Raw genomic sequence first — 12,327 nt, 5'->3', positions numbered from 1 at the left:
GGCAGTGCTATGATCTGGGGTTGCTGCAGTTGATCAGGTCTTGGTTCAGCAACGTTATGAGGTCAGCTGACTACCTGAATATACTGAATGACCAGGTTATTCCATCAATGGATTTTTTCTTCTCTGATGTCATGAGCATGTGCTGGAGAAGACTTTGTACAGTGGTCCGACTCTCTCATCATCAATACAAAAGCTTTTAAAAAAAATTTTTGTAACTCCGGACGGGAATAAATGTTGCAGAAGCTTATCGAAATGATGCCACTGTGAATGCATGCCGTAATCAAAGCTAAAGGAGATCCAACAAGATATTATGAGTATGTGACTTGTTTTTGGACGGGCATTGAATAAGCCTGCAGACCATGGAAGAATTGGAGAGGCTGAACAAGATCATTACACAGAGTGACGCCTCCTAATTTTTAGATCAAATCGTGTCAAAGTCTAACACTGAAACTAACATAACCTGTGGAAATGGCTTTCCTCTGCACGCTTGCTAAATTCAGAAACCAGCCAGAAATAGGAACTCTGTTCTGTCTGCCCGTCTTTGATGTACTCAAACACTCACACTGAACAAAAGAAAAACCTCAGATTCGTGCTTTAATAGTCCAACGTAGAAGAGAAATCACATTACTCCTGTAGTACGTATTCATGCACTTACAGCAAACAGGTTACTTAGGTGAACTGAAACTCTGACCTGATTTCTATGAGTAACCCTACATGTAAACTTTTTCTCATATTCACACCAGCAAAACCTGTTCTGAAGAAGTTGGGGGCTGTTGCAGCTCAATATGACTGAAGTTGATGAGGAGATGAAGCAAAATAGAGCAAAGTGAGAACATCCAGTCCCACTTACAGTACATTGGTTTGACATGAGCCCATGTACTGCAGCTCTGTATTAAGAGCATACAGAGCCCGATCATATGAAAAAACTTCAAACCTCTTCTTCCCTGCTTTTTGTAAAATCATTAACTGTTGCCTTTTAAAAGAGACATCTGTTTAATGGGGATCTGTGGCAAGCCTAATGGGGCGACACAAACAGACTTCAATCCCATTTAAGCTATCTGCATCGCTCTGTATTGAGAGGTCTGCTGAATGTCTGCAGGAACATGCTGTAACTCAACAGCTTCTTTCTTTCTTTCCCAGCAGCTTATAGAACAGCTGAAAGCAATTCCTCTCACTGCATGAGGAGTGGAGAGTCCCTGTACCGAGTCCCTTATGAGAGAGACGGTGTGTACTGGGGAAAATACACAAACCGACACAGGCACACACAATATATTTAGACACATACATGCACAGGGCTTGAGAATGATCTCTCCCTGCAGTGGGAACTTGGCTCTGCTGGGATGGAGATTCCTGCTGCATTACGTCAGGGTTCGGCTCCCTGCAGATGCTACCTGAGTTCCTTGTCAGTGCAGCTGTAGCAGGGAGGCACGACTAAGCAGAACACACAAACACACACACACAGACACCTTGACAGATTGGGTGAAAATATTAAAAAGCACACACACACACATACAGATTGAACACATTAACAGAGCATCGTAAGCAACAGATGTGCAAGAAAAGGTGCACCTAATGTCTCTTGAACACACACACACACACACACACACACACACACACACACACACACACACACACACAATGTACACAAATAAACCCAAGATGCACTTGAGACATAAAAATATAACAGCAAGGATGTATGTCAAAGATGTACAAATGTTGATATAATGCAAATCTATTTCCAGATCATCGTTCACACAAAAAGTGATCCTAGAGATTTCAGCATATACACATGCCATCTGTCGTGAAGAAGGATACTGCACAACACACTGACTTTCAAATTAAAATCCTACACTCACAATAGTTAAATGCTAAACCAGTCTTTGCTGACTTAGACCTAGCAGCCTCGTGATGCTGCTATATTTTCTATTAATCCTGCAGCCAAACGTTGAGGTGAGCTGAACAGACCTGATAGATTTACTCACCACCAAATTCATTCATTTCTATTTTCTATGGAGTCAATCAATTCTAGAGGGTATTAGCACACGGTGTATGAGGGCTTCTGCTGATTGCAAATTAATTCCTGACCTAATTCCTCCAGTTGGATCGGCGGCCTGGCTCGTCGCTGCTCTCTACAGGTCCAGATGGCCTGATGGCATGGAGTAAATATGCTTCGTCAAAATACTGCTGTGGGTTGAAAACCACTCCCAAAATTTCACAAATTCACAAGGTCGACATATGACCTTGGATGGTAGATATGGTTAATTGTGCAGCATACACACACTGATGATCTGGGAAGTCATATCAAGAACAAATCAAATAGATATTAAATGATGTAGCACACTCAAATTGTAGACTTTGATAGCCTAAAACAACAGCAGATTATCTGACTTGCTCAGAGGTCAGATTTCTAAAGTCAGCCATAACAAAGTGCAGCAGGTAAAGAGAGATCAAGCTGTCACAACCATTGAGCATGGACCATTGTGTGAATAAAGACATCCAGAGGACAGCTGTGGCCTGTCAGTGAGCTCGTCCTGACACTGGAGAGCACAAAGGGGCCAGTTTCTACTTCATTAGCACTCCTGTCCACATCCATCTGTCAGGTGACTGCGAAGTCTGACACACACACACACACACACACACACATAGAGAGACACGAGAGACACAGATAGAGAGAGACAGAGAGAGAGACACACAGTAGAGAGAGACGATAGAGTAGACACACACAGCGAGATAGAGACACACACACAGAGAGAGAGACACACACAGATAGAGAGAGACAGAGAGAGACACACACAGATGAGATAGATAGACAGATATAGATACACACACACCACAGAGAGATATACAGATAGATAGACACACACACACAGGATAGATATATAATATAGATAGATATATACAGATACTACACACATTATATATATACACACACACACATATATATATATATATATATATATATACACATATATATATATATACACACATACATATATATATACACATACATATATATATACACATACATACATTCATATATATATATATATATATATATATATATATATATACATATATATATACACACATATATATATAAATATATATATATACATATATATATATATATATATATATATATATATACATATATATAGCAGACTTAGCAGAAGTGAAGGGGGAGAAAAGAAAAAAAAAAAAAAACCCAACACGGAGCAGTTGTGGTTCGCTATTTTAAATATACGACAAACAGTTAAATCATGAGCATGCTTTCAAGATTTGATGCAGAGGTGCTTAAATCTCCTGACCAACACCATTCTTCACACTCAGCTCAGGCTAATGCTATTCAACCCGTCAATCAAGCCATTAAGTTTAATTTGGCCCATTTATCTCCGCCTTGGCTCCCGAGTGAAGCACTCTGTCTTAGAATGCAGAATGAGGCGAGGGAGCCGACGGTGCAACAGGGAACTGTAATGTATTTTGGGGGCTAAACTCGAGACTGCGGCTAATGGCCTTTGCATTGCTGACTGATGGCTGCTCATCAGCGATCGGGCCCTCGCACCGGTGGAAACGCAACCAGCAGCACCGCGTCCTGCGATAATGCTATCTAGTTAATCTAAATCCTCTCTCAAGCGAACGACACCCATGCACTACACATAAGCTGTGGCTGTGAGCCATGTGCCTGCTTTAACAGTGGAAGTGCTGGAATTAGCGGGCTGTTAGAGGTGCTAGATGGCACAATTAAATTGACTCTGGCAGTGCAGAGGCTTCACAAGCTATCATTCTGTGCAGAAGGCTGAACGGGGAAATGAAGATAGGAGGCTCCAGTCAAAGAGCAGCACCTCTCAATCTAAGTAAATGAGCCGCTGATTTGAAATGGTCGGCATCCGACTGCCACAAAAAGAAAAAGATACTAAAAAACAACAAAGTAGAAATACTGGCGTTTTTGGGGTTGTTACTGAACTGGCTGTTTAAATTGGTCAACAGTCAGCAGAGAGTTGTAGTGATTAGGAAAGGTCAAAGTTCAATCCTTCATAATGGCAAATGTTTTCCTGTTGAAGAGCCCTGAGGCTGTTTGGCAGGGAGCGCAGCGAACTAGCGGAGCTCTGATCTTCCTCTGGAAAGAGGGCAGTGAAAAGACTCATGTGTCCTGTGGGGATTCGTATATTGTCAGAGAACAATGTCTGTGCCTAGCAGACATGAAGCGCAGCCAACACATTCCTATTTGTAACTCCACATACAATATCTCAGTTCACAATACTATTAGCAGAAGTTTTACTATTGTACTACTGGGAATACTACAATGGCCAACATGAGTGTTTTAATTTCTATAACAACAATGAATGATTACTCTCAATTTTTCCAACTTGATGCCATCTTCTGGTAGCCCTCAGTTATACTTTGTTGGTCACTTAATTGCTTGACAAAATCAAATAAGGGTAAAATTCTGTTTTAAATAATGAAGAATAAGTGTACAAGTTAAAAGTTGACAAAGCATTCATTTAAATACATTTACTAATTTATTTTGTATCCATTTACTAATGTACTACACTATGAAAGAAGATACTGTATGTTTTACGCCACAGTTATAGTTTTCAACTACTTTACAGATGAAGGTTCTACATTCACATAATATGATAATATGATGATATGATATATAATGAGAATCTTTTAACTCGAGATTCTGACACTGAATAATCATGGCGGGGAATTTGCACAGAAGTGAGAAATTAAAAAAAAACATGAATTCTGATCTCTCTGATCACATCAGAGTCTCCTGGAGGCCACTTCAGCAGAGAAACAGCGTAATGTGAGCATAACTTTTGTTTTGTCTTTTTATTCTAGACAAGTTATTATTCTAACCTCTCAGAAGATGTTTTGGAGACAGATGTTTAGGATCATTGTCCTGGCGAATGAGAGAAATGTCATCCACTGGGTTTTGATGTGTTGTGTGTCTGAATTTGAGCACACGGAATGCCTCTGCATTCGTCCTGTTGCTCCCATCAGCTGTGAATCATCAATAAACCCCCAGTGTGGATGCCAGTTTCATTGGCAGCCATATACGCCCAAGTCAGAACAGACCCACCACAATATTTGACAGATGACGTGTGCTTTGGGCCAAAAGCTGTTCCTTTATTTCTCCACACTTTCCTCTTTCCATCATTTTGACAGAGGTTGATTTTAGTTTCATCAGTCCACAGGACTTTGTTCTAGAACACCGTTTTTCTTGTTGTGTGTTTTGTTGAACTTGCCTTTGTATTCCTACATTCTGGAGAGCGTTCTTGACCAGATGTTGAGTTAACCAAATTTTTTCAGTCATTTTTTAACAATGCCAGAAAAGTCTCAAGGTCACCCATCAGTTAGACAGATTAAAACACAGAGGGTGGTCTCCTGTTACTTTAAGTGATTCACACCCCTGTGGAGATGGTGACGAGTGTGCATATTAATTACCTTCGTCTAGTTTTGTGTTTGGTCGTGCATGTCTCCTTGTCTAGCTGGTTTCAGCTGGTTTTAGCTTTAAAAGATGCACTCTGTCTGTCTGAGTTCTGTGGCACCATGCTTGTGCAGCCAGACCTTTTCAATTTTGCGCAAAGTGGATTGCAGAGGTACTATAACAAAACCTATCAAAAAGAAATTCCTTTCAGAGCATGTACGCATTATTGCTCAACTCAACACTGTAATCAATGCATTTCGTCTGAACCCTTGCAGTTTGGGAACTTTGTGGCAAAAGGCCTGAATCTCTAACATTATTGTTTCAGTGTATTCACATTAAAGCTGATGCACTGTTTCAGACAGAAAACCTTGGACTTTGGATTTCTTTTTATCTTTGAGAGAAAGAAACTAAAATCCAATTCTTGTAACAAAACCAAGCCAGAGTCTGAGCCAAGCAACTCAGATTTAAACACCTATACATCATAATTTTTAGGGACATCTTGAACTCACCAGCTTCTTCATCCTGTCCTGTAGTGGGACTTAGTTTTGTCCACCATGGTCTAAACTTCAGCAACCCCTGTATCTCATTATCCTCAAACAAATCAGCCCTGCAATGGCACATAGATGTTAGCAGACAGAATAAAGAAATAAAGCTAAGTTCTACAGTGTAAGAGGGTTTCCTATGATGGTCTTACAGGTAATGGTCAGGAGAGAAAGCTGACACTTCTGCTTCCAGTCGTGCTTGCCTCCTCTCTGCTGCTGTGGTGCCTTCTGGGTTCTTAACATCAATCACATCGCTGAGTTCCTCCTGTTACGATGACAGTAGTATTTAATCCTTGTACTGTTCAAATAAGACATTTTTTGTATGACTAAAAAAATTCTGCTCAGCTGCTTTGTCTATGCATATTCACGTTAAACCAAAAGCCTCACCTGTAGTCTGGCAAACACTCCAGACCTCTGATTGCCAAAGCCATATTTGTGCAGGGTCCTCAGCTCCTCTTCAGAATTCTCCTTGTACACCTCCTGCTCAACGTGCCAATCAAATTCTTCATCTTCCTCTTCATCATCTCCCACACCCTGACTGCATCCTTCTGAACCATTGAATAGTTATGATTGATTACTGGTTCACACCTGGTTCTTTATTTGCTCAAACTACATATTGACTTAATGTAGCTGATGGACAAATATGACTTACCTGCAGTCAGGTCTTCTACCAGTGGCTTTGCTGAACGGGAGCCCTTTGGGGCGAGGAGACTTGTCAGCATTTGGAGGCCTTCAAAGTGCTCTCCAGCTGTTTCCTTGGGGACCCGGAGAGTAAAAAGACCTACAGCAAGATAGGACATGAAGTAAGAGATGTTTTACTCTATCACACTACTGTATACATTAGGTATTATCTAACCCACTTTATATTTGTAGACCTGACGTGTGACAAGGATTGTGTCACCATTTTTCTTTTGTCTTAAACAACAGTCAGGTGCTCATATGAACACTCAATGAAGTGTTAAGGCAGAATTAGGCTCCTGCATGCTGCAGATAAGCAAATGTTTGCAGGTAATATTAAGAGTCATTCACTTATACATTTCTATTATGCTTGTACAACAAACGTATAATGTGTGCACTAAAGGCAGCGTAGCGTTTAGCCAACCACAATCTATTAAAGACGCAGAATAAATCTAGAAATGGAAATGAGCCTGGGGTAAACAAATCACTGCACTCAATTGATGATAAAGCTAACTTGCATTTTTAAGAAACTATTTTACAACCTCGTCTGCTAACCAGTCCTCTAGCTGCAGCAACTTTCTTTGTGTTTCTTCTTCTTTTTCACATTGTTGTGATTTAATTGTACCTCCAGTGAAGCACCGTTTTGCCTTTACGTCATGTAATCATTCCTTTTGTTAATACTAGTGATAAGTGATCACTTCCTAAATATCTTTCAGAGTAAGTGATCAGAGCCAACGTCCATGTTCTGTGCTAAAAGATATTCATATGTGTATCTAAAGCCTATACCAAGGTAATAATTAAAGCAGACATGACTTTCAACCCAGTAATATATTTCAGAGGAAACTGTTCACCTTTTGTATAATCATAGATCTTAATTTGAAAGTAAGTATCTCTTCATAACAAATCTTCGCAGATGAATCAGGCCACCTGCACAGGAAACACTTCAAAATTAAGCAGCTGCTTTACAAACTGCTATTAAAACCAAACAGGCACTGCATGATTGATGAATAAGAATGATTCGGCTACACCACAGAGATAATCTGATGGTCGCCTAAAGACCTCATAAAATTTCAATGCACCCAAGTGCTAAAGCTTAAAAGCTTTACGATGGAAGCTGACTAATTGCTCGAGTTGCAGGCCTTGCAGAAAGGAGAGCCTGAAAGAGGGATCTTAATGATTGCTCATTATAAGTCTAAACAAGGACACTCATTAGCTGAGCTTTATTAGCAGATGTTACTGGCTTATTTAGACACAGTGTGTTAACTGGGGCCATGCTGACAGACGTGCAACGAAGTGTCAGAGTCCATAAGGCAGACGTCTCCATAAGGACAACTTCATTACAACTGATTATGTGCAACAGAATAGGAGACAAAGGACAATGACAGATTATACAGAGCTGACGATAATGAACGTCACACCAGCAGTCACTATCATGTTTCATATGCTGGTTATATATGTAAGAAATACTCCTGTATGAGATTCCTGTCACTGTCACTGTCATTGTGAAGAGATATTACAGGCAGTGTGCAGGCTGTAATCATTATGGCATTACAGATGGTTCCAGTAGCCTTTTAAATGGGATGAAATAGCATGATCAGTAGGTTAATTTAACCTGCCTAATTGACTGAAGTGCAAACTAAAGGGCCCCCAGGGAGCAATCACCAACTACTACTAGAATGATGCTTCACAGCCTTGTAAGAGTGAATCTGGTCACCAGCGCGACGCAAAAGCAACACAGTTTATGTGTTATAAAATAATCTCAAAGTAAGTTTCCGAATTCCTTAAAAACTAACATTTCTTTTTACCAACTTGTGAGCAGCCGTCTACAAAAATATACCCCAGCATTCTGCCAGAAACATTTCAGGTGAAGGTCACATTCACACATGAGATCGAGTGGTGTAAAGTTGTTGTTAATTTTTATAAAATTAGACATAAAAACGTCCCTGATTTCTTTCTGCTTAGCCAACATGAAAACTATTTGTCTGTGTGTATTGAACCGAAAGTTTCAGTAGCTCTTACATGTCACTAACGTCTCACTTTTAGTGTGAATTCCCAGTAACACAGTCATATGAGGCTTCCTGTTCCACTCCATTTGGTGGAAAGTTTCATTCACAAAAAATGTCACCCAATAGTAAGAAGGAGAAATTCACACTGCGGAGATGCAGGTCTGCTGTCAGAAATGAGCAGACTGATCAGTGTCAGGAGAAGTACTCAAGGAGCCAAAACACAGGGAAACTACCTACAGTTCAGCTGCCAACAACAAGCACAGCACAGAACTGTAACTGTATTTAAACGGTAATGATTTAACATGAGGTCAGAAGCTCAATGATGTCTTTCTAAATATTTCATTCAGAGGTGGTCATAAAAGATGGATCTTATCATGGCCTTTACTAGGTGATGTTACACTGTCAGGTGGAGCAGAGAATGACACTGGACACTGATCTCCAAAAGAACCCTTTCTATCAGGAATGGAATTTTTCTACTATACTAATTATACTAACCATACTTAAAATGTGTAAATTTATGTGCTAAAATATGCCAATAAAAATTAAACACATCTCAGTAAATGGCAAAGATAAACTGAACTAAACCTTTATGCTGTACAGCATACAGATTTATGGAAGGTCTGTTGATTATTATGTGGTTTAGCATTTGAGTGGGATTTGTATGTGTGTATATATATATATATATATATATATATATATATATATATATATATATATATATATATATAATATGTATAGAGTATGTGAGTGAGAGAGAGAGTGAGAGAGAGAATGAAAGAATATGTTGCCATAGCACTGCTACATCTTCTTTAAAAACTAAACACAGTTGCAAAACCAACCATGGCTGAAATCAAAGATATATGCTCGAAACACTAATTTATGTGTTTTAAGTTAGATGACAAACAAAAAGGAAATACAATACAATACATATTAGATACTACAACAAAAGTCATCTTTCTCTGGTTCACGGTTCAAAGAGCACTAATATTTTATTTTGCAGTATGAATATCCAGCAACCTCAGAAAATACTTACAGTCATAAGAATTTTATTTGTTTAAATATGAATAATGTTTGGGCTCCACAGAGATTGATTTGCAAGTATAAAATCTGAGAAATGTTGCTTCTTCCTCCAGGTTGTGTGCAAGTTAAATTTAGATTACTACCAGCAAGACTTTTGTCAGGTAATACCATCATAAAACTAATATGACAATTCACACTTGTTTATTGCCTCTATGGGCTCTATTTCCATGCAGTCATAATAAAAGCACAAGAGCAAAAACTGGTTTTATACAAATTTCCTCAGGCTCAATCTCGAACGTGTCCAATTTATAAACCCACACCCCCGACGGACAAATTCAACATGATCAGATCCGTTACCTGCAATTATCTCTAAATCAATACTGGACTTTATTCATTTCTTTAATACAAATCCAGCAAGTCAGTCTGTTAAACCATAATATAGGTTCAGAGATGCAGTAGGACAGTGAAGGTAAATGATCGAGGCACAAGATACTGTCAGAATGCACAATGGCAAGAGGTAATTAGAAAAAAACAACATATATTTTGCTCCTCTGTCTCTGTTCTGTTCAGAACTAACTCCATGGCATATTCACACATGGAATTTAAAGCTAACGCACCTTGTGTTTACAATAAAATCCACTGTAAACTTATAAACCTCTAAATTATTTTCCTATTTGGCATCATTCACGTATTTTTTCTAAGAGATCCCAGCCTCTCTCACTTTCTTGCTGCTGTTAAAGGGGGTGAAAGGAACTGATTTAATGGCCTATTACTGAATCCCGCCCAAACTCTAGGTGCGTATAATGCATTCCTCCCACTGATAATGTGACTAGTTGCACTTCCTATGCATCAGTGTCATTGGTCACCCCAACTGCCTTCTGTTGCGCACACTGACATGTACCATCACCCTAAGTTCAGACTTGCATTGGTGTCTCTTTGCTAATTCGAAGTCCAAAATTGTTATGTGACCTACCTTTATCAATGTCAAACGTAGCCTTTTCTCTCCCATCTTCGACGATTCTTCCAGGAAGAGTTAATCTGAAAATGATTTGCATACACTTACTGAAAGGACAAGCAAACACCCTGTGTTTGTTTTGTTTCATCCGCTCAATACTGAGACAAGCACCAAGGTCAGAATATAGATGACTACAAATTTAAATCTCACATAGATGGTGCAACTTGATAAGCATGTGAAATACATTCTTGCTTCACGCTAGGTTTAAAGACAGGTTATACAATTACAAGTTTGTGTGTGTCAGTTAACTCACCTAAGAAAGTAGGGCTTGGCATAGAACTTGAAATCTGTTCCATCAATGTAGAGGTCAAACTCTGACGTTCTAGTGTACGGCACACGGATGCTGAGAATCAGGTAGTCTGAATCTTGGCTCAGGTCAAAGGCAGGAGTTATCATTATGGACACTGATGTACTACAGACCTGTAGTGTCAACGACAAGAAGAATCTTAAATTCCAGTTACACTGTATAAGACTGCATTTCACATTAGTCTGCCAGACTGCTACATGAATCACAGCCCAGCTGACTACAGCATGCCACCTTGTGGTTGACTCTATTACATCTTGCATCTGATCACATGTTTAGGAGCAGCCCACGTGTGCCACCATGATGGTGAGAACTGTAAACAAACCTTGTGTCAAACATGACGAAACGTTTCCTAGGGCGGCAAGTTGTAAAAGGCTTCTTTAATTTCGCCTAATATTGGCGTGCAGCTCGCTTCCTCCATTATCTCTTGTATGGAATGATCTTCATTCCAAACTGCGTTTCAAAATATGGGCACTTAAGCAAGTTTTGCTCATTGACGAAAGTGTGCGTCTCTAAATATGCTGTTTAAAGTATTTTTCTAATCACAAGGGTTAATAATATGTTCGGCATTTCTGTCAACAACTTTGAAGTATTAGTAAAGCATATCTGCGACGTTAATTCATAAAGTTATATAGCAACAATAAGTTGAGATTAACATGCATGACATTTGCAACGTCTTCATTTTGGATGTATTAGATATACATATATACATATATTCTAAATCTTAAGATAGATTCTAAAATCCAAACGACATTAAACCGAAATGTTACACTGACTTTACTGATTAATTCGGGACGTTTTGTTTAGTGGTTAGCTCTATTATTAACTCTATTAACGTTAGTAAAATAGGCTAAAGCATGAATGGTCTCCTCGTGTGTTTCGGCTAACACAGCACAGCACAGCACTAGCTAACAGATGACGCTACCTCTAGCTAAACACTTCTTTAGCTGCAGTGCCTATTACGGCTGTCTGGCTGTAGAAAGTGCGCTTCAGGGGCAGTCCCCGAAATTCAACAAATTTAGAAAACAGTTTAAAAACACTTGGACTCACCAGAAACAGTGAGTTCTCCCATCAAGCTTCACTAGCCACTTTTTGCTGTAGCTTCCATGTTTCACCGTAACACAAGACGTAAATGGGCAGTAAAATGTGCAGATGAAATTTATTTGGTGATGATCGCATACAGTTTTGGGTATGCGACAGATAGTGAACACCACATGTGCGTTTGCTATGTCAAATGTATTCAGTTCACAGATACATCAAATAAAGAAACAATCGAGAAGCTGGAGATTGTGGAATATTTTCTAATTCTGCTTAAAAATAATGAAGTA

The 12,327-nt window shown here is 39.3% G+C and overlaps 1 protein-coding gene across 1 annotated transcript in view; it reads right to left on the bottom strand.

Annotated features, from left to right (window-relative positions):
* The window catches only part of shq1 (SHQ1, H/ACA ribonucleoprotein assembly factor), a 38,029-nt gene extending 25,909 nt beyond the window's left edge, over window positions 1-12,120 (bottom strand). The window contains exons 1-7 of the mRNA XM_026348924.2: window positions 12,050-12,120; window positions 10,949-11,115; window positions 10,654-10,718; window positions 6,629-6,757; window positions 6,364-6,524; window positions 6,129-6,241; window positions 5,944-6,041 (exon numbers count right to left, since the gene is read on the bottom strand). Of these exons, the coding sequence (XP_026204709.1) occupies window positions 5,944-6,041; window positions 6,129-6,241; window positions 6,364-6,524; window positions 6,629-6,757; window positions 10,654-10,718; window positions 10,949-11,091 (709 nt within the window). The 5' untranslated portion in view covers window positions 11,092-11,115; window positions 12,050-12,120. The remainder of the gene's footprint in view (window positions 1-5,943; window positions 6,042-6,128; window positions 6,242-6,363; window positions 6,525-6,628; window positions 6,758-10,653; window positions 10,719-10,948; window positions 11,116-12,049) is intronic.
* Window positions 12,121-12,327: the final 207 nt, after the last annotated feature.

This window comes from Anabas testudineus, chromosome 5, assembly GCF_900324465.2.
Source record: "Anabas testudineus chromosome 5, fAnaTes1.2, whole genome shotgun sequence".
NCBI classification, from domain to species: domain Eukaryota; kingdom Metazoa; phylum Chordata; class Actinopteri; order Anabantiformes; family Anabantidae; genus Anabas; species Anabas testudineus.
This window is presented reverse-complemented; position numbering and strand designations above follow the sequence as displayed.